Here is a 26,861-nt window from a genome sequence, read left to right as displayed (position 1 = left end):
ACTCCTTAGTTAAGTTTAACACCATATGTAACTCTTTTGTTTTGTAACAACCAATAAACTCGCAATTTTGAATAACTATGAGTTTTTTCATTGATATTGTAGAGAAGAACCTAACTAAACCTAACCCAAACCTTGACTAAAATAATGTACCTATATTGTGCAGAAAGCTAATATCTATATATGCTACGGTACACCCTACCTAGGTAGGTAGGGTGTATCGTGTATGTACGACAACCCTGCATCACACACACTTGCAGCCTCTCAGAGTCGATCGTAAGTAGTCTAAAAATATTGAGGTAGATCGCCAGCAGTTCAAGTTTTAGCACCCCTGTTTTAGACGAAGGAGAACAATGCAACAATTATATGAAATTCAATCTTCGGCTCATGGAAAATGGCCCCGACGAGGAACCAATCTTGATTGTCTTCGAGCTAAAGTTTCATCACTTTTGTTTGAGTGAAACCCTCATTTTTTTCAACCCTCAATTTGTGTTGGTGGTGTAATTTAACCTATGAACTAGTTAAAAGTGTATGGATGAAGGAGACGCCGCCGATAATTAAAGAAATGGAAAAACAGAAATCCAATTAAGATAGGACGGAATCTAAATTGAAGGATCCTCCGTAGCCTGTTATTAAAGTAATCGACATAAATTATCGAATCGGTTTCTCCAATTTCTCATACCCGAAGGATGGAGTCGACAGAGATTGACGCTTTTAAAATCCTCAAGCGGTACTTGAAGGCTTACGGCGTAAACAAAACAAGCGGAAATAACGTTTTAAAAAAAATCCATTTCTTTTTGGTCGTGTTGATCTGCCTGATCGGTTTGTTCGGCTTCGGCAGAGGTGCAATTTACGCAAATCAGGAGTTATCGGATCGATGCATTACGATTGTAACAACGTTCTGCTCGGGGTTCGCCGCTGTCAAAATTACCTATCTATACTGGAACATCGACGACCTCAACCTTTTGATGGACTCTCTGAAGAGCTACAACCCGGACACTTTTGTCACAAAAGCTATAAGGAAGTTGTTGACATCTTATTCCCTGATGATGAGCGGGATGATCCTGCTTTGGGTGTGCACGCCGTTGGTCTTCCTCCAAAGGAGGATTCCCATGTACTTCTCCGCTCCATGGGAAAGCGAATCCTGGCTCGGGTTCATTACCGAGTACATCTTGGCGAGCGTGTGCCTATTGTGCGAAGCACACATACACACAATGATGGATAGCTTTGTCATGTTGCTTTCGTTGCAAATATCCCACAGGCTGTACTTACTGCGGCTTAGTCTTGAGCACATCGGGTCCAGCGGGAAGAGCGAGATGGAGGGGATGGAGGGTACCATTTACAAATCCAACCCTTTGACAACAATTCAACTCTGCGTTGACGAACATGTTTTTATCAGAAGGTAAATCAAAATTTTTAAACAAAAAGTTATCAGAAAAATAATACAATATCTCAAGATTGATGAAAGCGTACGAAGGGCTGGTCTCTGTCGTCTTCCTCTTCCAGGTCTTGATCTCGACAGTCATCATCGGCATTGTAATCTTCTCAGTTACTACGGTAAAATAAATTTTACTTTTTTAATTTTATAAACGTTTTTAATTACAATATTATCAAACTTATCAAAAATACAATATTATCAAAAAGTGCACTTGGTTTGGGTGATTTTTTAAATAATCTATTCCAACGGTTTTTGTACATACTTTTTGTTTATATGCAAGCATTGTTATCTTCCTCAGTACAATTTGGATCATCCTCAGACGATGACAAGTCGACACTCGGATTTCATCATTATTATCCTAGACCTCTTCTGCCGTCTATCGCTGTGAGGTTCCCTTCCTACACATCTTTCCCATCCTTCTCTATCCTCAGATAGTGCTCTTCGGTTATCCCACGCAATTCCTCTCTTCTCACACACCTCCTTCACAACACCTCCCACTCTCTCCAGGGGTCTACTTCTCCCCGTTTGGCCCTCAAAGCGTGCCACAAAGGACCCTTTGGCAGTCCTACCCGACCCCATCCGTTGGAAATGCCAACGTACCTTATCCTTTTCTATCATATCCTCCTCTGGTTGAATTCTCATTCTGATCTTTATTTTGTATTGCCCATCTCTTTTGGTCTTTTTTCGACCTTTTTTCAACTAACTCATCTCAGTGTCTGTAGTTTTGAACAGGATTTTTATATTTCTTACTCAATACTTAGGTCTCCGACGAGTATTTGAGTATTGGGAAAAGTTATATTGAGATTTTATTGCCTTGGAGACTCTCTGCTGTTGAGGAAGCTTTTTTTGACCGCACTGAACAACCTACTAGCGGCACTAATCCTCTCCCTCATCTCTACATTCACCAATCCGTGGTTACTCGCTGAATCTTTTCCGTTCTTATTCTAGCAACGCTCGTCGCCCTGTGGCATTTTGTCTGCCATCATTACTTTCGTCTTTTCCTTGATAATTGCCATATTAACCTTTACAAACACCGTTTCTAACATAGTTACGATATGGATAAAAACTCTATCAATATTAGACACAAGAATTACCAAAACCCTAGCCTCAGGATTGTGCCTAAGGGATATAAAATATGGCTAATCCTTATATGTCTACAATGACTGTGGCTATGACCTCGTCACATAAGCCCTATCTAGCATATTACATCCACTGTAGGTTAAAGCCGTTCTTTCGCATATTCCATGTTAGTGATTTGTGAAGAGCAGATATTCCAGTATAGTGTTGCGATTCTGGATAAATGCGCAAGAACTACAGCAAGTGGCTGTCTTAACACTTGGTTGATTAATTTGTTATTGTCAGGCAAACTTGATATTCGTGGCAAAATAAGAAATAACATTCCTATTTTTTTTAAATGTTAAGTACAGACTCCTAATAAATTTTAAAAAATTACTGAAAATACTGAAGAAATTTGACGTGTACCAATGAAATATAAAATTAATTAATTAAATTAATAAATAGATTAGACTTCAATGTCATCAAAAATAAAATTGATGGTTGGTGCTACCTGCAATCAAATTTTGAAGCACTTGTTAAATAAAAATAAATAAATAAACAGCTCGTTTTAAACAATGTAGCTTGTTTCAGCTGGAAAAAACTGTAAACGAGATTATCAAATATGTACCAATATTTGGCCTCGTTTACAGCCAGATATTCTTGTACTGCTGGTCCGGTGAAAACATTTCAACACATGTAAGTTTCTTATAATCAATTAAAAGTTATCTTCATTTAAACCTCGTGTTATGTTTATTTTTCAAGTACAACAACCTTAGCTTTGCCTGCTATTCGAGTAAATGGTACCAGCTGCCGGTGACACACCGCAAGCAGATCTTGAAATTCCAGCTTAACTCGACTAAGCCGGTAAAAATCAGGGGTTGGTACATCACCGACATGGCACTGTCAACATTTCTAGCTGTACGTCAAAGTTTATATTTGATAAATTAAAAAAAAAAATCTTATTTCAATTAATACTAATTTTTGCAGAGTGTGCAGCAGTCCTGTTCCTACTTCATGATTCTTTATCAGTTCGTTCTTGAGAAGTGAAGTAGAAAAATGTAACTAGTAAATTGTAGGAAAATTTAATAAAACATCTTACCAGCACAGAATTCATAGTTTATTAACAATTAATTTTGGGAATAGTACTTCGCGTTCTTGCTTTGTTGGAGGAACGTAAATTCAAGATGAATAAACTGCCTGTAGGAACCTTTAACCTTAATCTGTCTATGTGGTAGTGTAAGACAAAAGAAGTGACCGGAAAGCATTTCAAGGGTCCGTGAGCCTACATTCCACTCTCCTAAATCATTTGTATGTGGTGTCTGTCTATCAGTTTTTATATCTGTCTGTTTGCATCTCTCTCTCTCTCTCTTTCTCTCAACCTCTTTTAGTGTCTGTCTATCAGTTTTTATATCTGTCTGTCTGCATCTCTCTCTCTCTCTTTCTCTCTCTCCCTCTTTTAGTGTCTGTCTGCATCTCTCTCTCTCTCTCTCTCTCTCTCTCTCTCACTCTCTCTCTCTCTATCTCTCTCTCCCTCCCTCCCTCCCTCTTTTACTGTCCGTCTATCAGTTTTTATATCTGTCTTTCTCCATCTTTCTCTCTCACTCTCTCTTTATCACATACACACCACTCACCTCATTCACTCAATCTCGCATTCCCTCTGTCTGTCTCTCTCTATGTTATATTCCCTCTTTTATGCTTTACCTTTTCAGATTACCTGTCATTATTTAAACACGTTATTAGTATTATTTCTAATTGGTTATAAATCAATACCTAGTTTAGTAGGATTATTATTAAGTTTTAAAGCAAAGTTTTCATTTTTAAACATGGATTAACGCCTAATACAACGTTTGTGTTATATCATACCATATTATCTATCATTCAGGGACAATAAAAACCGTCAATTACTGTACACCCATCAGAAACCTTCCTCTATTGGAAATCAATATGCATGGAAAAGCTCGTTTAGCTGCAGAAACGATCAAATTGGATAGGAAAAAAAAACTTCGGGTGCACAACAATAATTGATAAAATCAGACATCCAATCATAGAAATGGGGACTGACTTTGATCTCATAAATACTACACACCATCCTATGTTTCAACAAAATTAAGCATTAGCATGTAAAAAATCATTTCAAAATTAGTCAATGGATGTATACAAATTCAAAACCTGGAGAAACTCGACAATCTGATGATATACTCAATTAATTATCCACAATTTTTTTAAGATAAAAAAGGTGTGTAACAGGATGGATAACGCAAAAATTTACATCAAAACTAGTCAGAAAATCATCCAAAATCTCTAAAACCAGGGTAAAAACAATAACTCAATGATATCTTACCAGGGAAGAAAATTTGGGTAAAGAAAAGGCAGATGCAATGGCCAGAGGAGGATCTGCAAGTCTACATATAAGTCCTGAACGTAATCTTTGATTAATACAAACGAACATAGAATTCTCCATCACAGAATGGATCCAAAAGAGCCAAAATAAAAAATGGATTAATTCTAGGACAGTAAACTTACGCTAATACTATCCTCACACTTGCAAACTCACCACTACATTTAGAGATGACTAAACCAAGAGGAGTGATAGGACTATGTCGGTTACTGGCGTCTGAGAATATATGTACAACACATGGGTATATTCAATGAAAACGCAATTTGGTTATACAATTAGTAGGAAGCATATCATCTTCGAATGCAAAGCAACAGGGTAGAAACTCTAGCAACAACAGTCAATGACCTAGTACTCCTCTCGAAAAGGATCGAGTCGATTGCACTGATTGAAGGATCTAAGAAAGTATAAAAAGCTAGAGAGCTGCAGTGCTTGGGGAACAAACAACCACGACATCCTAGTATCCATATTTATCATCCTCATCCTTACCATATTATTATTTTCATTATTATAAATTGAACTTAGGCAATAGGTAACACATTTTGCAAACTCAAGACTGGTTCCTCTTCTCTTTTTTTCAAGTAAAATTTGTATATTGATTTATTCGTTAAGTAAACATTAAGTAATTATTTACTAACATTTTTTAAGGAAAAAACCAATACAAATAATTACTTCTAAATTCTTGCAAATTTTCATAAGAACAAGGCTCCTACGGTCTCGAACTGCCCCAAAATTCTGACATTGGTCTGCACTCGGAAAGTCCTTAATGACTGAGAAGTTTTCAAATAATTAACAATCAAATTGCAAACAGGAAAGTGTTAAATATTGGCCGCAATAACAGGTCTCTCACTTTATTGTGCAATTAGATGAGATATAATGGTATCGATTTATTATAATTTTCCTAAATTTAAACAGTACAAAGAACGGTGTATTTATGAAATATTTAAACGAGATAAAAGGAGTCATATGGCCACAGGATTTCTGATAGACTAGGATTTCACACTAACGAGGCAGTGTCATTCTCGGCACTCTATACTTCAGAAGGTCCATCGGCATTAATTTGCATGACGTTGGCTTTTTACTAGCCTACCGATATAACCTGATAAAAGCATCTGGCCGGGGGACTTCACTTATTCGATTAATAGCCGATTCCTGTCCCTCTTACAAAGGAGACAGGAATAAATGAGGTCAAAATGGTTTTAACGATGACCAAATGGAAGCAGTGTTTTATTCCCTACAACGATAAGACGACTTAAGTCCGGACAAAAAGATCATCCACCCTAAAATGTTTCTATGCATTACAATTTTATGTTTTCCTTCTAATTAATTCTGACTGATTTTTGTTGTTTAATTATTAAGTTCTTTCTAATTCTTGCGAAGAAATGAATGAATGAATACAAAATGAATCTCTTCCCGTTCCTAATGCTAGGGATGTGCTTCACCACGTTTTGGACCCACTAAAGCCCGATTTTTGGTTGTATCTTTTTTGTACAAGGCTAGCGAATTCATGTTAGATCCTTTTTTGGCCATGACCAAAAAGGTGATTGATTTGATTCGTTAAATCAAAGAATGACGAAAGAACTTAACCCTTTATGCTCTTTCATAAAGGCCTCTATTTACTTCTATGTTCCGAATGCCTAAGGATCCATGCCAGGGTCAGGTCATTGGTGTTGCTGAATTCTGTCATTCCGTTTCATACGCTTCTTGCCTTTAACTTGCATGAGGCTAAGGCCTTTAATAGCCGCCTGACTGCCAGAAAAAATAGCTATTTTTCTAGAATATGTCATTTGCTTTTGTATTTCTCTGATGCAGTGTTCAGTTGGTATGTTTTCAGAGTGGAAAACTGTAGTTTAAAGCCAGTTCAGTATTTCAATTCAACATTTATGACTTTTGAAACTCTGCTCTGTCTTCTCCTTGAATGAGGAGCGGTAGAAACCTCCAAGACCGCAATTGGCGTCATTCTCATGGCCCCAGTAACATTGAGGCAAGGTTGTCGTTGAATCCCACCTAACAGCCATATGTTCTTTGCCTGCAATTCGTCTCTTCTAACTGAATGAAACTGATTCAACACAGAAAACGTGGTGCAAAACGAGGAAGATGATACTTAACAAGAACAAATGTACGTTTACGTTAAATCAAAAATCAAGGTTCCATTTTCATCCATAGTCACCTTACCAAGCGCTTCGTTAAAGCGATCCGTACACATTTCCTCAAGTTTCACTCCTTTCTCTCAACCCATACTCCACTACCTTTCACCAAATAAGAATGACGAAAGAACAACAATTTATGCTCTTTATTAAAAGCCCTATCTCTTCTTGTTTAATATGAAACTATAATATTGAGGGCTGATATTAGTTATAAACCAACCTATTTAACCTGTCCAGAGGTTATCTCAATCTTATATCACCAATTATACAGAAAATTTCCATATCCTCTTAGCCCTCCAATCAGCTTTCCTGTTTCTACGCCCAATCCGCCATAGTTAAAATTACTATTATGCTATTATAAATTTCTTGACTTTCCCAAAGCTTTCGATTCCATCGATCGGTCATCAATCCTGTCCAAAATTAAACTCCTTTCTTTTCGAATAGTACCATTTGATGGTTCTACTCCTAGGAAGCCCAAAGCCATTGTTATAGATTCAGTCAACTCCTCAAATCCCTTCCCCAATCTATCCATTCATCATCAACTACCTTCCCACTCTACTCTTAAAAATCTCGCTGTTACCTTCGACCAAAACCTTACCTCCGCCTTCAATCAGTTATTATTTCTAATGGCCACACATTTTCCTTCCTCCCCTTAGCTTCACTTCAGACACTAGCATTTCACCTCTCGTGTTCAGCACTTAAACAATGATCTACCCGACTCCATCCAGCATTCAGATTATTGCCTCTCGGCCCACAACATCCAAATTTATCAGTCCTCCTATCCCTCCGAACTACATTTGTTTATCCCCAAAATTCAGAAGGTTCTCATTTCTATAAAGAAAGGATGCATAAAAACAACCTTGAATTAAATCCTAGGAAGCCCCAAGCCTTATTATATAATCCACTCGTCAAATCCCTAACCCAATCCATCCATTAACCATCAACCAAAACCTTTCCTCCAAACCATTTTAATTTTAATCAACGAAATAAAAATTCTAGGCTTACTAATAGATAAATATTTAACCTTGGATACATATTTTGATAAAGCTTGTGGCAGAGCTATTGCCTATCAATTAAAAAACTATTGAATATTTAGTATACTTCCTTGAAGCTAAAGATTATTTGGAGAAAATTTTAGATTAAAAAAATGAATTTACACACTGCTAAAAAATTTTACATAAAAAAATGAATTTATTTTTTTTTTTTGCCTTGTGTTTTCACATCTGCCATATCAATGGTGAATAGTGTGGGAGAGACCCATACTACACTACAATCTCCGTAACTAAATAACTAAACTATTAGCCACAATGAAATGTATATACCATTTCTGATAAGGGGGTTTGTGTTACTCAAAATTATACTGGTTTTAGTAGGTAAGAACAATCCGCATTGTAAAATCGCAGAACACAATTGATCTCTGTATTTTGTGGTTAGAGGGCAGGATAAAAATATGTGGTCCTGGTCCGCCAAAGAGCCATTATCACATCCGCAAACAGGGCTATCTTTAATACCGATCTTATATAAATGATATGGTAGACTGTAATGATTCAGAAGAAGCCTGCAGATGGAGGTAAAAAGTGTTCTTGGCCCATTGTCCGTACTGAACCATGATTTGTGTGGGATTAATGGCTGGATACTCGCATATAATTTTCCTTTTACTGTCTAGGATGAATTAAACTCCTTTTGCGATTTCTTTTTAATATAATTATTGAGGTGTGCCACTATGGCGGAAGCTGTTACCCCTGATTTTACTATTCCTGAGTTGGCAGCTTCTTTTCCTAGAACATCAACTTGATTGTTATATTTGTTATTGTTATAGCTTTTTACCCACATTAAATGTACGTTCATATTCTTGTTGTCTACTTCCATCAATCCCTGCTTGATTGATGTGATCAATGGGTCCTTCATATAACCGCTTCTAACCGCTGATAATACGCTAAGGCTGTCCGATAGAATTATGGACGTTTCATTAAGGTTTTTCGCTTTATAGTTGACGACTTCCAGTACACCCACAGCTTCGGCATCTGGGAGAGTTTAGTTTGAATTGTGGAGTTGTCTGCAATGTTTAGAACGGCGGCTCCAGTTCCCCTAGGGGATTTCGATCGGTCGGTATACAATATTGTTGCATCTATCTTCCTGTTTCAAGGCAACAAATGATTGACTCTGGCATTCTTAACGCGTCTCTATATGACGTAATTACTTTAGGAGAACTACTTTGTAGCTTCCATGGGATGATGTCCTCGTCATCATCAGGAATCATTTTTCCTCGGCAGAGCTCTTTTAACCGCATAACAAATGGTACCAAAAAGAGGTTTTGATGACTTGTTGCAGTCTGTATGGACGCACATTGATTCACGTTTTGGACAGCTTGGTGTTCGCTGTCTGCTAATCTTGTTGATAGGTATTGGCCGGCTAGTTTTTCTCTCCTCAAATGTAGTGGCATAAGAAGGGCTTCTTCTGTTAAGGCATTTGGTGGAAGCCATAGCACCTAGGGAACATCTTGCAGCTTTATCCTGGAGTCTGTCAAATCGTTTAAGATGGGTCTTGGCCGCATTCCCATAGAAGATACTTCCGTAATCATTTCTGGATAACACTAAGGATTTATACATCGATAAACAGATCACGGATGAGCACCATATTTAATTCTAGACCCACATTTGAGGACATTTAGGGCTTGTTCACATTTTTTCTCGACAATTTGGGGTTATTCAATTTGGGGTTTCCATAATAATTTTCTATCAACAACCACTCCCAAAAATTTTAATGAAGAGCAAGTTTTTATTTTAAAGCTGCCTAGGTCTAACACCTTTGGGATCGCAATTTTGTAGCGCGGGTAAGGAACATCGCAGCACTTTTGTTCTCATATATGGTAAATCCCAGTTCCATGCACAACTTGAAGAATTTTCTGGCTACTGTTTTAATTGCAGACGCCAGGTCAGGTACGCACTTTCCACCTGTGTAGATGGTTATATCATCTGCAAACTGAGATATTCTGATGTTAAGTGTTTGCAATTGTCTAAGGGGTGCTGTGTAAATTGAAAATAATATTGGTCTAAGAACCGCCCCCTGAAGTAAACCCGAAAAGACATGCCTCGGTCCAACTAGGGTATTATTGAGACGTAAAGTGATCTGAGATGTATAACGTATCTTTAAATTAAACATTACTTGTTTTAGGGCATTAATATTTACGTTATTGAATGTATTTCAAATATCAAAAAACAAAGCTAAAGTTATTTTCTATTCGTTAAGTGCTGTGCTTCTTCCTGAAGCCATGCTGGAATTCAGGGATGATATTGTATTTTTCCACATGCAAATCTAAATTCATTTTGTCACATCCTACATGTATTTGTAAAATATAACCAACCACTCAAAATGTTTATAAATCCCAGGCCCTGAAAATGATCTCAAAAAAGATCGAAACGTTGGCACGATAAAGAAATTTTTTTTCTAAAACCTATGTCACACCAGACCGCATCTCGCGGCCTCCAAATAATTATTTACAATTTACAATCTACCTCTTTACTACTTCTACTACATATCTGTCCATCTTTGTATCAACCTAGTTAGCTTATGCACGTCCTCTGATGAGCGGAAATGAAGACGGGCTGGCGCTTGTGCATTTCGTATTAAGGGATTCATTTTTTCCTTTACTTTAGTCAATAAGCGTCGATGGTTAAAAAAGTGTATCGTACCAAACTAATTTTGTAGTCACTTTGGTAACTATCGAAGGAAAGCCATATGTAACGAAACCAGATTCTGAAACCAGGCCCTATTAGGTTCCTTGCAGGAGAATCTGTTCAATTTGGAAACAATGTCAAAGAATAGTGTTTTATACCACAGTTTACTTTCTTTTATTTTTCTAAAACTAAAGAATATTTGGCTGCATTCCAAATTATCATTTACTTCAAATACTGCTACTAGTAAAACGTACTAATTTGTGCCTGTACGCTTAATTTTTTATTTGTCTCTTCCCCCTATTAAACTTTTCCAAGAAAAACTTTCTGTCATTAGTTTTCAATATATTCATAAAGACGTGGCGCGTTAAGACCAGATCTCTGGAGGGTTTGGATTTTTCCAACGGACTTGTATAAATGGTTTTTATGTAGACTCGTGCAAAAGGTTTTGAACCGAACCTCACGATATCACACTATCAGCCGTGGGTGGAGGTGAGTCGCTCCTTAATTGAGAACCTAAACGTGTGATAAGACCTATGTGCCAGGTGCGCACGTTAAAGGATCTCATTGTCTAAGACATTGCGACCCCCAATGGGAAACATATGTATCAAAAGTGGCAGACACACACTGAACGTTTGATCGAACCTTTGGGTTATCATGGTTATCGGTGGTACAGTGTGCTGTGCGAGCGATGGTGGTCGTATTGCCTTATTGTGTCTTGCTAGTGAATTTTATCTAAGGACAAAACGATTTCCATACAGATTGACGTTAATTTTACCAACAAAATATAAACAAGAAAAATACCCTACTTTAAACATTTGAAAACTAGGGTGTTCTTAAACATCTTGAAAAGGCAAATACAAAAACATTAAACGTACGAGTTCTCATATTTACATTAACGTAAGTAAAAAAAGTCTTTAAAATATTTAGAACAAGACGATTTTAGGCAAATATAATTAAAATGTGTACCCGCTTAATGTTTTGAAGGCATACAAGTGTCGAGAAAATAGGTAAGACCTCCGAAACGTTGGCTGACTGTAATCTGTACAACGACCCATAAACAAAAAACTCTTACTACAAACTTTACTAACTAGGAAATCTTCATTTCATTTGAATAGAAGTTCTGTAATGACCAAAACTCGTTCAGATACATATTTTTTCACTATATTTCAAGCAGAATAGAGCAAACACGAGGAAAGCTAAAACGATGAACATAAATTATGATGCAATAAACTTTACTAAATTATATATAAAAATCATCAAATATGAAAGCAAAACAACCATATGTAATACAAGCTTACGACTCGATATTAAAACCAGCCAGGGATTACGGTAAATATGGTAATAGGTATAGTAGAGTGCCAAAAATACAAACAGTGCAAAAGTCCTAAGATTTCAGAATAAATATCATTAAAACATGGTAAGTTTGCAATTTTGCAATAGCACACAGGGCAAAACTCTTCTACAGCTGAATGTTCAAAGTTTGCTAAAACATCAAACATAACAAAGACAACACCCTCGTGGAAGACAACATCTCACCAAAGATTAAAAAGGACCCTTCGATCCGACACTTTGATATTTTCATTTCGTATATATATATATATATATATATATATATATATATATATACGAAATAATATGCACTCAACCGGACCCTCGTATTTTGTTGTTTATTTCCAACTATATGAATTTTTTTAGTTAGATTAATTCCAGGTATCAATATAAACCAAATTAAGTGAGATCAGGAATTCATGAGTTTTAATAAAATTATTTAGTTATGATGGTTTGAAAGAAAATTCGAAAACACTGGATCAGCATTTAGTGAGATTAAATCTTAACTCACAATTTATTACCTGGCTTTGAACTGAATAATGCATATTTCCTCCTCTGGTCTCGCGGAAGGCCATAAGTGTCCATTTCATCTTGTGAAACATCGCTTCTTCAGCAAGAGTGGTTTAAAGTTGTTCATCGCCTGTTGGAGGTAGCGAACAATGTCTAGCTTGTTTCATAGGATTCTTGTCAGGGGAACGTGCTGGCCAATTCATTGCGATAATGTTCTCCTAATGGGTTACAACTCGAGCTACATGCGGTCGTACATTGTCATGCATTAACACGACTTTTCCACAATAAATGGAGCGAATGGGACCATATCTTCCAAAAACTCTACCTGCAGCACACCTTTGTGCAGTAAAAAAACCATTCTGTATGATTATTAGTTCAATACAGGCATGGGCGTTGATTCCATTCCAGACCATAAGTAATTTTCTTTGAAAAGTCTGTGACTCATTGAGCATGAAACCTAATCATACATCATCATCCCCATTGTTCAAGTGTTGAAGCAAGATGCTGATTTAGGAATAGTCTCCTTTCTTCTCGTTGGTGCCTCTTCAGTAATAGAGAACCTGATGTGAAACGTCTAGGGGCTAGGCTATTCTCTCAACTTGAAATTATTTATCAAGGAAGCCGTTAAATCCCATAGTGCAGTAAACAATAAAACGATCGTCTCTAGCTTCCACTCGTCCACTACCTTTTCTTCGATCGAGACTTCCGCGCCCTAAAACGCCCATCTTTGATGGTAGAGCCCGGAACACTCAGGAGTTGGGGTGTGTAATGGTAGCTATGTCTGTCTATGGCCAAAAAGCATCTGCCCTGACGAGATCTCCTCGACTTAAGACGATGCTTTTAAGAAAATCAAATTTTTTACTCAAATTTATTGTTTCATTAAGGAAATGTGAATAATCAACTAACTAACTAAACAAGTTGGCCCTGGAAAGCATTTTTTGTTTGAGTGTATTTAGGTGCACAATAGAAAGACGACCACTGTAGCTAGTTGAGATTTGAGCACTTTTTTTTTTTATTGTTGCATACGAGCCCTCAAGTTAAGATGTTTTATTATAAATCAGTTAAAAGTGTTTTTTTTTATTTGTTTAATGTAAAAAATTTAGTAAGAGTTCATGCAATATGTTTTATTTAGTACATTTTGTACTACATCCTCTTACGGATAATCTCTAAATTTATGGAGAAGTTACGTTTCATTTACATTTTATTATCATTAATGACATATATTCATCATTGTATGAACATAGATTTTAATTCGCTCCGTTTCATGTTTTATTGTAAATGATGAAATAAAATTTTATGTAATACACTTTATTCAGAATATTTCATCCAGCATTCTTTCCTTTTTTTTAACTCTAACGTTATAAAGATTTTGCATTTCAGTTATATTTTCTTATAATTGTCTATTCATTCTATTATTTTCATAGATTTTACTTCAATTGTGTTTTATTAAAAAAATTAATTTATATTTTATATAAGTTCAAGCGTATACTTGATGATTACCTACACCAGTATACAGTTGCAAGCCAGACCTCCCATATTGTAACCTAAACAAAAACTACATATCATGTAGGGTACTTTTTTATTATGAACAGTTACAACGGTTGTTTTTTATAAGATGTATATTATATGTCCAAGCAGCCCAGATTCCTTTTCAGGATACAAAATCTCATAAAACAATTTAATGAGTACTACTGTTTTGTTTTTATAATAAAAATGTATGTTATTGTTATTATTAAAAATCTCATTTTTTCAAAAATCAGAATGATTAAAATTATGAATTTTTGTAAAAAATATTGCAATAAAATGCTCAAAGACAATCCAGACCATTTACCTGTACAATATTTCAGGTACGCTTATTGCTTCAAGTGATTAGAGTGTTAAGTCGATGACTAGATGAGCTTTGATGATCATTAGAAAATTACTTATTTGGAGATCGTGAGGTGCGATCTGGTGTGACGTAGGTTTTAGAAAAACATTTTCTTTATCATGCCAACGTTTCGATTTATTGAGATCATCTTCAGGGCCTGGGATTTATAAACAACATTGTTTAAATTATACAAATACATGTAGGAGCTGAAAAAAATGAATTTATAAAAAAATTTTAGATTCAATCAAAGTATTAGTACTCACTCAAAGTGTTCGTTTTCTGTGTAGATGTGTCATTCTTGTGTGTCGTGTTGAGAGTGCTAGTGAGATATTGCTGTTTTATCTATATATACGTTGGATTTTGAAGGGGTGGGGAAGGAAGTCGGGATAGAAAGATTATATGAGTAGTCAGCTTCTTTGTGACGAAAGGAGCCAACAATGGGAAAACGTGGGTAATAGGTCGGCCTGATTATTTTTCAGGATTATATAGACGGGCATAATTAGGGAAAGGAAAGCCAAATGGTTGAAGAATGCTATGTTTATCCCTGTTGATGTAAACCCTTTCTAAAAAGGCATCAATTACGGAACATACACATGTAAACTCAGTCGCAGCTACGCTAATATCATTAATCACATTCAATATCCATAACATACATATATCTTCATCACATGACACAGAACATATAACATAACATATGAAACAATCATCACAGTCCACACATTAAACATTTCTACATAGTCTAACTCTTAAACAATTTGGCTTTCTAATGTGACCACACATTAGAAAATTACCCTACTCATTTTATGTAATGCACATACATTCTCGTATTGATTACGAACATTCTCTTTACCTTGTTGCAAATTTACATTGATTTTTCGCAAGTTAATTTACTAGTCACAAAGGTACTCCAGGATTTTTTTATTAGTACTACATTGATCACTTTAAATTTATGATCAGATACCAAAGCAAATTATGGTTTTTTAATGCTGAAGAGGAAGCCGGTCTGCTCGAAATATCGAAATATTAACATCTTATAAAAAAAAGACTACCAATAATGCAATTATTCATCACCAAAAAAGTATTACAATTTTTATATAATATTATAAAACGTAGAATGAGAAATGCACATAATGTACATTACAAGACATTAAAATACTATTCTGTCAATTAATTTGATTCTTACCGTGCTTTTAAATGAGCCGCCCTCGTCCGGATTTAGGATAAAATATGCACAAAAAATTGATAACAAAATTGAATAGAATATATTTCATTTGTTAACAAATTTTCTTTGAAAAAAGAAGTATGACCGTTTTCTCGCGTTCCCGGCTCCGGTTTTCCCTTATTGAATTTTCCGAATCGGTGATTCCATTTTACCGAAAGTCGCCCCGTTTGCAACTAGCTTTGGCTTAATTTCAGGCTGGAATTAAGTTTAGAAAATTGACGTTTTCCTCTTTTCTGGACTGCTTGGACAATTCGTGGCTTGTCAGTCGGTAGTGAGCATTAAATACTAAATACTCCAACAAAAATTTAGTTTAGGCTTCTTGAAATTGTATAAATTTTTTAATGATAAGTAGTAAATTTTTACAACATAAAAAAATTTAATGGAACAGAAATAAATCTAATAGAATAAAAAATTATAAACTCGAGAAACTTATAAAAGCAAATCAGCAGCCGGATCTTTTCAAAATTACTGGTCTGCTTTTTATCCCTGCGTCTGCGCGGTAAACAACCAAAATCAAAACAAAAATCGAAACATGTGTTCAAAAATATAATGTTGTTTCATTTTTGTTTAGTTCAATAATTAGAAATTTATCTTGTATCTACTGGTAAATGTTCAAGTATGATTAAATCAAAACATTAAGATTATCTCAATTATACACAGAGAAATAATACAAACATGAATACTTTAAGGAAAAACAAAACAATAGCTCATTTAATTTACTTTGCCCAGTTTAACTAAAGACAACAAAATCCGAACAAATAAAAACCAATGTGTTTAACGACCCACCAGATAAAATGAAAGGTTTATTTCCTGGCTTAGCAAATAACAAAACCAAGGCCAACGAGCTAGAAGAAACAAACGGGCCCTGCTTATATCAAATGTTCCAAATCGACCCTCATAAAAGTACAAGCCTTCATTCCCAAAATTCACCCGCAATACAGAAGCATCTTGTTTGTTACTATGTTAGTTTTGTAACCCTTTTTATTCTGCAATTTCTCGTTTACCTTAGTCATGTCTGAAGCAGGCATAGTAGGCAAGAAAAATAAATATATCATCCTGGAGACTCAGGTAAACACTAATTGTATTAGATGCTTAAAGATATTTTTACTTACAGACTTCTGTACATAATATGTACTATATAACTGTACATATTATGTATTATATTGAACCAGCAGATTGGATTTCTGCGTGTCAGTTAGTTTTCAAATATACTAGCCCGTTTATTATCACTGTGTCTGTCATTTTAGTTAATTATGTCAGTCTTCAGTAGTTGAGTTTAATAATAGTTAAAAAACTAAAACCTTTTAGATTAAAAATATGAATTTATACAATGCTAGAAAATTTTAGATTAAAAAAATTAATTTGTACAATGCTAGAAAATTTTATTATAGATTAACAAATGAATTGATACAATGCTAGAAAATTTTAATTTAGATTAAGAAAGGAATTCAATGCTATTTAAGTTTTATTTATTTTAGCTTTGTATAAATTCATTTTTTTATCTAAAATTTTCCAGCATTGTATAAATTTATTTATTCGGTTCAATGTCGCTGGCTGTGGGTTTTGAATGTAAGCTTGTGCAACGGAAATTTCCATCGCGAAAACTTCCGTTGCATTCCGTCTAGTGTGTCGCCGGCCTTAGAAGAGACGTTCCGCAAATGTTTAAGACTTTTCTTTATCAGGAACGATTGAAGTTCCATCATCATTCCTGAGAGTAAAAATCGAAATCCTGCTTTTTCCACAAAAGAAGAACTACGAAGCCTAGTTTAAATCAGGCAGTACAAACTTCAGGTTTGAAAATGGACAAAAGATTAATTAGTGTCAAGTAATTTATGACAATTTACCATCCTGTGATTATTATAACGCCGACCCCTTTGTTCAAGACTCAAATTTCAGTTCTCAAACAATTCAAAAATGCTGAAAAGCTATTTTGAATCCCCAAATGAAAAGAACTTCAGCATTAAAATAAAATAATGGCGTTTGTACTTGTGTTGACAATTTTACAGAATTTAGCCAATAACAAATAAGTATTACATTTTTTCCGAATTCTTTGACTCTCTGGGAGAAAATTAGAAACATCCTGCTTCTAGTTATAACGTACTTGTTTATTCTTGCATTGGATTTCGTACTTGAGGTAATGGAAGTTCTGTCACAGGCGGAATCATTCCGACATCTTGGAAATTGTTGAAAATCATTTAACAATTAAGCTGATATAACCATAGTCAAATAACTTAAACATAATAAAAGCAAATAAATAAGAGACAATTAGGGCATTTTAAATATGACAATAGTCAATAAAATTTGTCATTTTATTCAATTTGCAATTAACTACTTACGCTTGAGGAAAGACAGTAAAACGTTAGAATGATAAAAAAAATATTGATAGGCGTTTTGTAAGAATATTTATTTGTACATAAGCGTAAGACAAATAAATCACATGATTTTATAACAAGCATAGTTCTTAGTATTGTAATAGTTAGTATGCTGGATACATATGAGGAAATTGGAACCCCCACAGTAAGCAAATTATTAAAATGGGGAAATAGAGGAGAAAAGCTGTAATGAAACTTGCAAACAAACTTTTCGGATTCCACCCTAAAGATTTGATGTTCCGATCTGTAATGAAAAACCAAGGTAAATTGCCAATCATATGGATCGTGAATAAAGTGCTTCTCATTGTTTCCGGTGATTCGAGGTATAGAAATCTGTAGAAGGAGACGGTTGCGACTGACCTTCCCAGGCTCCCGACAAGTTTGTCCATCAAGAAGTGTTCATAAGGGACGATATATCCGTACTCGATGGCGTGCAAAAACGCTCCGATCCGGTCACGTTTGAGAATGAGATAGAGACTGTAAAATTGTTCGGCTTTCACCACTGTTCCGTTCTTGCCGTGAAAACGGCTATAACCGAGATTCGAATTGAGTTTTAAATTAACCGTGTAATTCTCTGGCTGTATCTGGTATTTGTTGTCGTACGAGCTGATTACCTGGACGACATCCCTGCTTACAGTCACATTCGTACTTGAAAAGTTCACTTGTAAAAATATGTAATCTCTGTAAATGGCGGGCACCACGAAATAAGTCCCTACCTTATTGACTAAATCTTTTCTTGTTTTCTTGGGATCCGGTTTGTTTCGGGAAGAGAGGGTAATTTCTCCATCTATCATCAAAACGATATAACTGTACGTTTCATCTTCCTCGACATTTACAGAAAATTGCTTTCGAATATTCTTTTTGGCTACAGTTATCGTGATAAGCGTTTCTTTTGTCCCTTGCAAAGAATGGACTTCCAATGAGGCGACAGCCAATGGGTGTATGTAAACATTATGACTTATCGAGACCGCGGACACGACGATATAATTTTCAATTGCATTAAATATCCTCAGATTCGGCAGAACGTTAGTCGGCTTGTCTACACCCGTCGAGACGTTCGTGTTCAGAGACAAACATGACGCTATACCGCCGAACATAAGGATCCCGTAACCGATCGCAAAAATTGTAACATCTTGTCTGACGATTCTGGAAAGACCGGGAAAGATCAAATATTCAAAGACGACGATCAGTATCGAATCTAAGACTGTAGTTGATAAAAAACTCTTCATTAGGTACAAATTATAATCGTTTTTATCTACCTTAACATATACTTCTGAAACTAATCTAATAAGAAAATCTAAAGAAGAAAAAGCTGCTCCGAAAAGTACTATGGGAAATGCTTGTTGGAAGATGTACCACTGCTTGATTATGTACAGATTCGCTTCTAACCAATTTTCAGACGTGTGAGACGTTTTGGAGATCTTACTTTCAAGATAATCCATAGAATTAGTTGTGTACATACCCCAAAATCTTTTAATCGCCGTCGGCTTGATCGGAAACTGATAACGAATAGTGATGTCTTCATTTAGCAAGGCGGTTTTATAGTTTAAGGGGCTAACATATTTATTAAATTTGCTACGCCGCAAATATTTAAAATATGCTACTGCACTTTTAAATAAAACGCATGTACAGAGAGGTTCGATGTAAAAAACCGAGCCGAAAACGCAAACGAATAGGAATGTATATACGAGAATTACTATGAAACTAAAGAACACGTTCCATAACCATTCTTCCAGCAACCATCCACTGAAATATTTAGCCAAACTTTTAGCAATAAACAATGAAAGTATATAAAATCTCGCCTGGTCGTACAGCAACGGAATCGGCAATTGTTCGATTATTAAAGCCGACCGGATAGCAGAAGTGGACACGTAAATAACCATAGTAGCTGACGCCAACGACGACAACGCGGGGTAATTTGTTGACAAAAGGCAGCAAAGCGATGAACAAAGGGCGCAAACCAGTCCGATCAGCGATGCGTAATATTTACCGATTAACGAATCCGCAATTATGGCAAATAAAAGCGACAAAACCGCCACTACCAGGTATAAATAATACGACAAAAAAAGTGGATATTCGATGGAAAGCGATAGTTCATTACACATACGAAAACTGAGAAAAGTCTTGATACATTCCACGGCATAACTAAAGGTAAATTCGGTTGCTATGAGGAAAAGTTGAGCTTTTCTGCTTTCCATTACGCACTAATTTTACTTCCACTTCAGAGACGTCTACAGCGGGCGATATGTCACTTAATAAAATATTTTTCCAGTTATACAATTTGTTTTAAATTAGTCAACAGTTAATGAATAGATTCAAATAAAAAAGAATTCACCCAAATGGAAAAAAATATGTGACAACTTTGTCGATTTAAACATATGGTCAAACATAAAGCACATGTTTTCTTTAATTGTAATTCAACTGATATATTAGTGTGTTAAACATTTTGACCGATTCATCCTGACATTGTGCTCTCAAAAATAGACTATGGTTGCCAAGTGATTAGTCTCTCAGATACTCCTTAAGATTTGTGACACCATCCTTAATGCGTCGCTACGTCATGTTATTGGGGCATTAATTTCAAGTCCCACTATAGCCTTTATGCAGAAGCGAGAGAACTCCCTTTACGAAATAGTAGAAGATTGGAACTATGATACTTTCCGACAGTATTATCTTCACCTTTTCATCCACTTCTAAAACTTTTCCCACAACGACCCATTCCCCTGATAATAATCCTAATAATTCAAAAATTCAAATAAATATCATTTTGCCAGTCGAGTCTCTTGAGTTCCTGAATACCGCATCCTTAAAGGTTCCCAAATTGCAAAAAAAATGTTTCCCGATTCCGCAGGGGCTCCTGTCTACTTCAAATATAAACCTTGATCAAACAAGATTTCCAAAATATAACAACCTAAATTCAACCTTCGCATTTACGGACGGTTCCCGTAACTGGGTTAGTGTTGGAGCAGCATTTGTTTATCAAGACATAAAAATGTGTCTTATTGTACCTTCCTAGTTCCCTTTTTCAGTGCTGAAATGAACTGAATCATTTTTCATTGACTGTCGCTACTCCAATTTCATTCCTTAGATTTTTTCTCTATGTTAGGTTAAATTTCCATTGAGCTGTTGTTTCGCATTTGAAGATGATATGGGTGGTTGTTTCTTCCACCTCATTGCATAATCTGCAGATAAGATCATCGTTATATGTGCCCATGTTGTGTAGATGTTTTCTCAGATGCCAGTGACCGGTTAATAGTCCTATCACTCATCTGAGACTAGCTGTCCAATTGCAGCAGTGAGTTTGCTAGTCTTGGTGAGGGTTGTTTTATCATAAGTTAACTGCGTCTAGCGCCGGTAGAGTTTATCCATTTCTACTTTGGTTTTATTTAGATCCATTCTGCGATGGAGGGTTGTTTTTGTTATCCCAAGTATAGGTTCAGGGCGTATGTATGACCTTGCAGATCTTCCTCTGGCCAGTGTGTCTGCTTATTCGTTACCCAAAATTCTCTGTGTCATATCACCCAAGATATCATCAGGTTGTTGTGTTTCCCAGGTTTTGGTGATTTTGAATGCATACGCTGTCTAATTTGGATGTAATTTTTTTACATGCTTTAATAGCTGCTTGGCTATCAGATCTTATAGGGATTTTTTTGCCAGTGTAACTTCTTTTAAGATTTTCTAGGGCCCAAGGGTTGATAGCTTGTATTTCTGCTTGAAAGACCGATGTGTACTTCCCTAATGAGTTTGATTACTCATATTACGGCTTGTACAAAAAATACGCGATCCGGCTCCTTCATTTGTTTTGGAGCCATCTGGACGCCATATCATTGAACTGATGCTCTTCTGAGTTCTTCCTCTCCTTAATAGCCCGTTGACACTTTACAGGATGTTGTAAAAAATGTGTCTAGGATCATATAGTCTGTCGCCATTTTTAAGGGGACAGAGGGTACGTCAGATGTCTCTTCTTGTTATCTGTGCTGCAATATCGGAAATGTAGCAAAATCATAACAATAAAAAATTGGAAATCGAAAATAAAGAACTGAAAGATAGGATTGCTATATTGCAAAAGCAAATTAAAGAAATAAAAAAATGTATATGTAATAACAAGCAAGAAACAGGCTAAGGAGGTGGCAAGTGAAAACGCCCAAGTACGTCACGTTTCAGCACTTGGACCTTCTGGTAAAAGGTCAACGAAACCTTTACGGTGGTTACCTAGAAAATAAACCCATGCGCAACACTAAAAGTGTCTGGTGAAGATGATTTCCGGACACACATAAGTGGGTGGAGATCGTCAAGACCAAAAAAAAGGGACTCATCTGCCTATATACCAAAAGGAAAAACCACAAATCCTACAAAGACACTCAAAGTCGAGGAAGAAGGTTGAATACATGGGAACAAATTAAAGGCCTGTTGATTTTAAGGGCGAGAAAAAAATCATGGATTCATATAGGTACACTGCGTGGAAACACTGAGGTAGGAGATGAATTTTATCAAGGAGAACTTTTCGGATGTTAGAGCCACTGATAATAAGTTTGTTCGCTTTACGTTTATTCCTGTTCTTAATTGTTTTTTCCTATCACCATATCGAGGGTATGCTGTCTCAGTGTTTTTCGAAATTCTATTTCAAGTTCTCTTATATGTACATTTGTCATAAAACAATTCTGTTGATTGACTTGAATATTGGTGTAATAAGTCATGAAGCGCAAAAGAATGAATTCATTGAAATATTTGATATATTTGTCATTAAACCATCGGTGTTCCAGGGTGCTAGGAATCAAGGTACTCGGTGTATCGATAATGGCTTTTCTACTATGGATAATGAAGTCAAACGTTGTACATTTTATTAGCTCTGAACATATGGGCATAATTAGTAACATTAAGCTAGATCTCAATATTGGTAAAAAGACAAAATATGTCAAATATCGTAGAAATCCATCAAATAAATGAATTCTCTTTAGAGCTTGATGCTGATTGATTTGGTTCACTCTGTCAGATAAATGTTGCAAAGCACTGTTTTGATAATAGTTTTCTTATGAATATCTTGTTATAAATAAGAATTTCTTCTTCCAAATTCCATGAACCGGTTCAATGTAAAAAGAAATCGGGGATGTGTTACATAATTGGAATAAGCTGCAATTTCTTCTCTACTACTACTTCTCTCTCTTAGGAACTCTAGTGCCAATGTAAACGACAAAAAATTAATGAAGAAGCTAGAAAAAAGTACAAGACATACGGTCAACCATGAAATGCGGCACTCTAATGATGCCAAAGTATTGGAACTATTCAACTATTCAAACTATTCAAAGGAATGATTCATAAATCAAAATTGGGTAATTAAGACAAAAGTATTGAGTAACAGTCGAGCACATTTTCAATTTAATTATTACGTTTGTTTTTAAAGAAAAAAAGTAATAATTGATTTTTGGTTGGCTTGCCTGTGCCTGGGTGTGTGAAAAAATCTTAGTTTTAAGTCGTGTAAATTTAAATTTCGGCGTGGAAGATGAGAGCGTCAGGCTGCAGCACGAGCGTGGGCGTCGTGGCCTGGAACGCGACCGAGAGCAGAAGGTTAAGGGCCCTCGGCCCGGAAGGACGAGCGGCCGTAGAAAAAAGGGGAGATTCACGCTGCGGTGGATTATCCTCAGTAACCAGTATCTTCCCCTGATCAGAATGATGGGGAAGAGAACTCAGAAGAGGATTTCTACGAGGACGAATTATTTTCCCCCGACATAGATTAAAATTTTCTATACTTAAGCTTTAAGAACGCACAATTAAACTCTTTATAGCTCACGATTTTAGAATTGTTTAATGCATACGTTGGCTGTAAAAAAGTTTTTATAACATACTTAAAGTATGAAAGAATTAAATTTATTACAGAATACAATTAATTTGCCAGAGTAAGTTTGATGATAAAGAAAATTATTATAAACAATCCCACTCAAATCCGACGTATTTCATTTTCAAAAAGTTGACACTTAAATTATGTACGATCGACCTTTAGGGGTGGTTAGCAATTCCACTTTAAACAAAACCGCGGGCGGGGAGGATCCGATGGTTTCTACGCTATGGGAAGCCCCAATACTCTGGGAGATAGAATCGCTTTCTCTATCTAGGGAGTACGCGGGAGAACAGGCTAATGTATTTCGGCCTGTTAGCCCTTTGCGTGCGGCATATGACCCGATGCACAATGCGGGCCGGACCATTCGGAGTAGACAAGCGGAGAGCGAGGTTGTCTTGGCCCTTAAGGGCTGGGGCGCCTCTACACCAATGCTGCGGCGGTAACACCATTCCGTCGTATGCAGAGGTGCGTCAGCTCTAATCTTGAGAATCAAAACGTCCGATAAGGCCGAATAGGCCAGGTGCGGACGCTAAAGATCCTCTTGTCTTGTTGACGAAGAGTTCTCCGGAACCTCATATCCGGAGGATGGATTTGGGCCCCGGTTCCGTTGGCGATCCCAGGCGCAAGGCGGTGAGCCGGTGAGATGCGGCCAGGCTCAGTCGCCTTTGGTCTAGTGGTTTCGATCGCCGACTTGGGCCTTGAAAGTGGTGGGTTCAATTCCAACCTCTATTAGTGTTATTTTTTCCCCCTTGGGTTTCATTCTTTTTCTCTCCTTTTTTTCTTTACCTCTATTTCTTTTCTTCTTTTAGGGTTTCGGTATTTACCATTCCCAAAAATACTGTGGCGTTCAACAATTCCCTACCTTTCTCCTTCGCCCACCCCCTTCTCCACTGAGCGACGGGACCAACTGTTGTCGGCCGACGTTTCGACTGTAACAGTAGAAGGCTCGACGTCAATAGGCAATATTTTGGAATATCATCGGACCTGTGCGTAGTCGCGCACGGCAGCGGGCACAAATCGCTCAGGGCTGTTGGGATTTTCAAATGTATATAGTTTACATGTGTTTGTGCTGTGTTTGTGTTGTGTGTGGAGTGTTTGTGTGGTGTTTATGTTAATATATTAGGATGAATGTAATTTATTAGCGTGAAAGGAAGGGTTTCTTTACCCCGCCCCGGGAATATCGAATACTCTGGGGTGAGTGAATGTGACCAGACTTCTTTGTTTGTGGCAATATATATGTTATGTATTGTATGTTGTGTATCTATTCTTAAATTGACAACCTGAGGTACTAACTGGAGGCTAGCATTTTAAAATAATGACGTAACATACAAGTAAAAGCAGAGAGTCAGTAACCAGATCGAGATGCTCAAATGGCTGCAGTTCAATACAAAATACGCGAGAAAGACAGGAAAGAGAAGGAATACACACAGAGGGCCGGCGATGACCTCAGCTGTTTGTCGGCCCATAAACCTCCCGCTTTATATATAAGTTATAAATTTCACTTAACAATACTCTTTTTAAATAAGATTGATTTATTATATATTATATCATTAAAGTTTACAAATAACTTTACATAAAAATGAATAACTTGTAAAATAAAAATTAGGGCGAGGTCGTGATTAAGATGCGGTTCAACTCCGAGTCTGAGTCCGAGTAAAGTCTTCAAAAATGGTGGGAGAGGGTCTAATATAGCCTCTGTAGAGTTGCTAAGTCTGCAGGATCTATTATGATGACAGAAGCAGCCGCTGCGGATGTAACGTGTATATATANATTTATATGTATGTATATATATATTCACCAAGAAAATTTGCTATTTCTTCTGGGTTATTAGTGTACGCATTGTTAATATTTTTAGACATATAATTGGAGTATATTGTTTTTTACCTACAATTTTCCTAATTGTATTCCAGCATACTGAGAGTGGTGTATTTGAATTTGTTTTCTCTAAGAATTTTTGCCAGGATTGTTTCTTACTTATTTTAATAATATATCTCGCATGTTTTCTTGCTGTTTATATTTTTCTAAGTTTATGGTCGTAGGTCTTCTAATGAATCTAGGACAGAGCTTTACCTCTTGCTTTGCTTGAGATTGCTCTGGGAGCAGCCTCTATAATGCTTTTATTGATGTTGTTGATTATTTAATCTATACCATTTTCCAAATTTATATTTTTAAGATCGACGTTGCTTTTATACAACGGCCAGTTCGCTTTATCCAGTCCCCATGACCGGGGACATGAGTAAGTAGGAATGTCGTTTAAAGATTCAATTAGGATTGGAAAATGATCACTGTTGTATCTGGTAGTTGTACGCCATGTAAAGAGAGGGTTGAGACTAGTGCTAGTTACGGGCAGATCAATGTTTGACAAATTTTCCTGATCTTAGGCAAAAATGTGTAGGGGAAATATCATTTAGAATATTAAGGTTAGTGTGGACCAAGAATTTTTCTACCTCTTTCCTTTTAGAAGTGGTGTTTTCTCCTCCCCATATACAATTGTGGGAGTTAAAATCTCTCATCATAACTGGTTTTGGTAATTCATTATATAGCTCACCCAAAGAGCACTAAACCTGGTGGAACAATGGTGTTTAAGACGGGGACATAAAGTAAACCCCTCAAAAACCACCTTAATTGTTTTCACCAAGAAAAGAAATATAGAAATACAAGGATTACGCTTCTATAACGAAATGCTGCTATTAAAAAATGAGGTCAAATATCTAGGAATAATCTTTGATAAGAAATTAACCTGGAATTCTCCCGTGCAACATACTATAGCAAAAAGTAAAATATCTCTAATGACATCAAGAAGGACCTTAGGCAAATCTTGGGGACTAAAACCGAAAATGGCCTATACACGGCAGTAATAAGACGCAGAATAACCTACGGTTCACTAATCTGGTGAAACAAAGCTCAACAAACTACCCAAACATTAGGCAGCATACAAAGACTAGCAAACTTATGTATCACAGGGGTGATGAGAACAACCCCTACAAAAGCATCAGAAACTTTGCTAAACATACC

At 36.2% G+C, this 26,861-nt stretch overlaps 2 protein-coding genes across 2 annotated transcripts in view; one reads left to right on the top strand and one right to left on the bottom strand.

Annotated features, from left to right (window-relative positions):
• The window catches only part of LOC106672988 (calcitonin gene-related peptide type 1 receptor-like), an 85,704-nt gene that overhangs the window by 32,183 nt on the left and 26,660 nt on the right, over positions 1-26,861 (bottom strand). The gene's annotated exons all lie outside the window — the stretch shown is intronic.
• Positions 627-3,600, top strand: LOC106672995 (odorant receptor 49a-like). Its single transcript, XM_014404868.2, has 5 exons — positions 627-1,399; positions 1,455-1,554; positions 3,083-3,187; positions 3,254-3,409; positions 3,479-3,600. Exons 1-5 carry the CDS (start codon positions 687-689, stop codon positions 3,536-3,538), a joined length of 1,134 nt encoding a protein of 377 aa, XP_014260354.2. The 5' UTR covers positions 627-686; the 3' UTR covers positions 3,539-3,600.

The sequence above is a fragment of the Cimex lectularius genome, unplaced genomic scaffold (genome assembly GCF_000648675.2).
Source record: "Cimex lectularius strain Harlan isolate CLEC.00 unplaced genomic scaffold, Clec_2.1 scaffold325, whole genome shotgun sequence".
Lineage (NCBI taxonomy): Eukaryota > Metazoa > Arthropoda > Insecta > Hemiptera > Cimicidae > Cimex > Cimex lectularius.
This window is presented reverse-complemented; position numbering and strand designations above follow the sequence as displayed.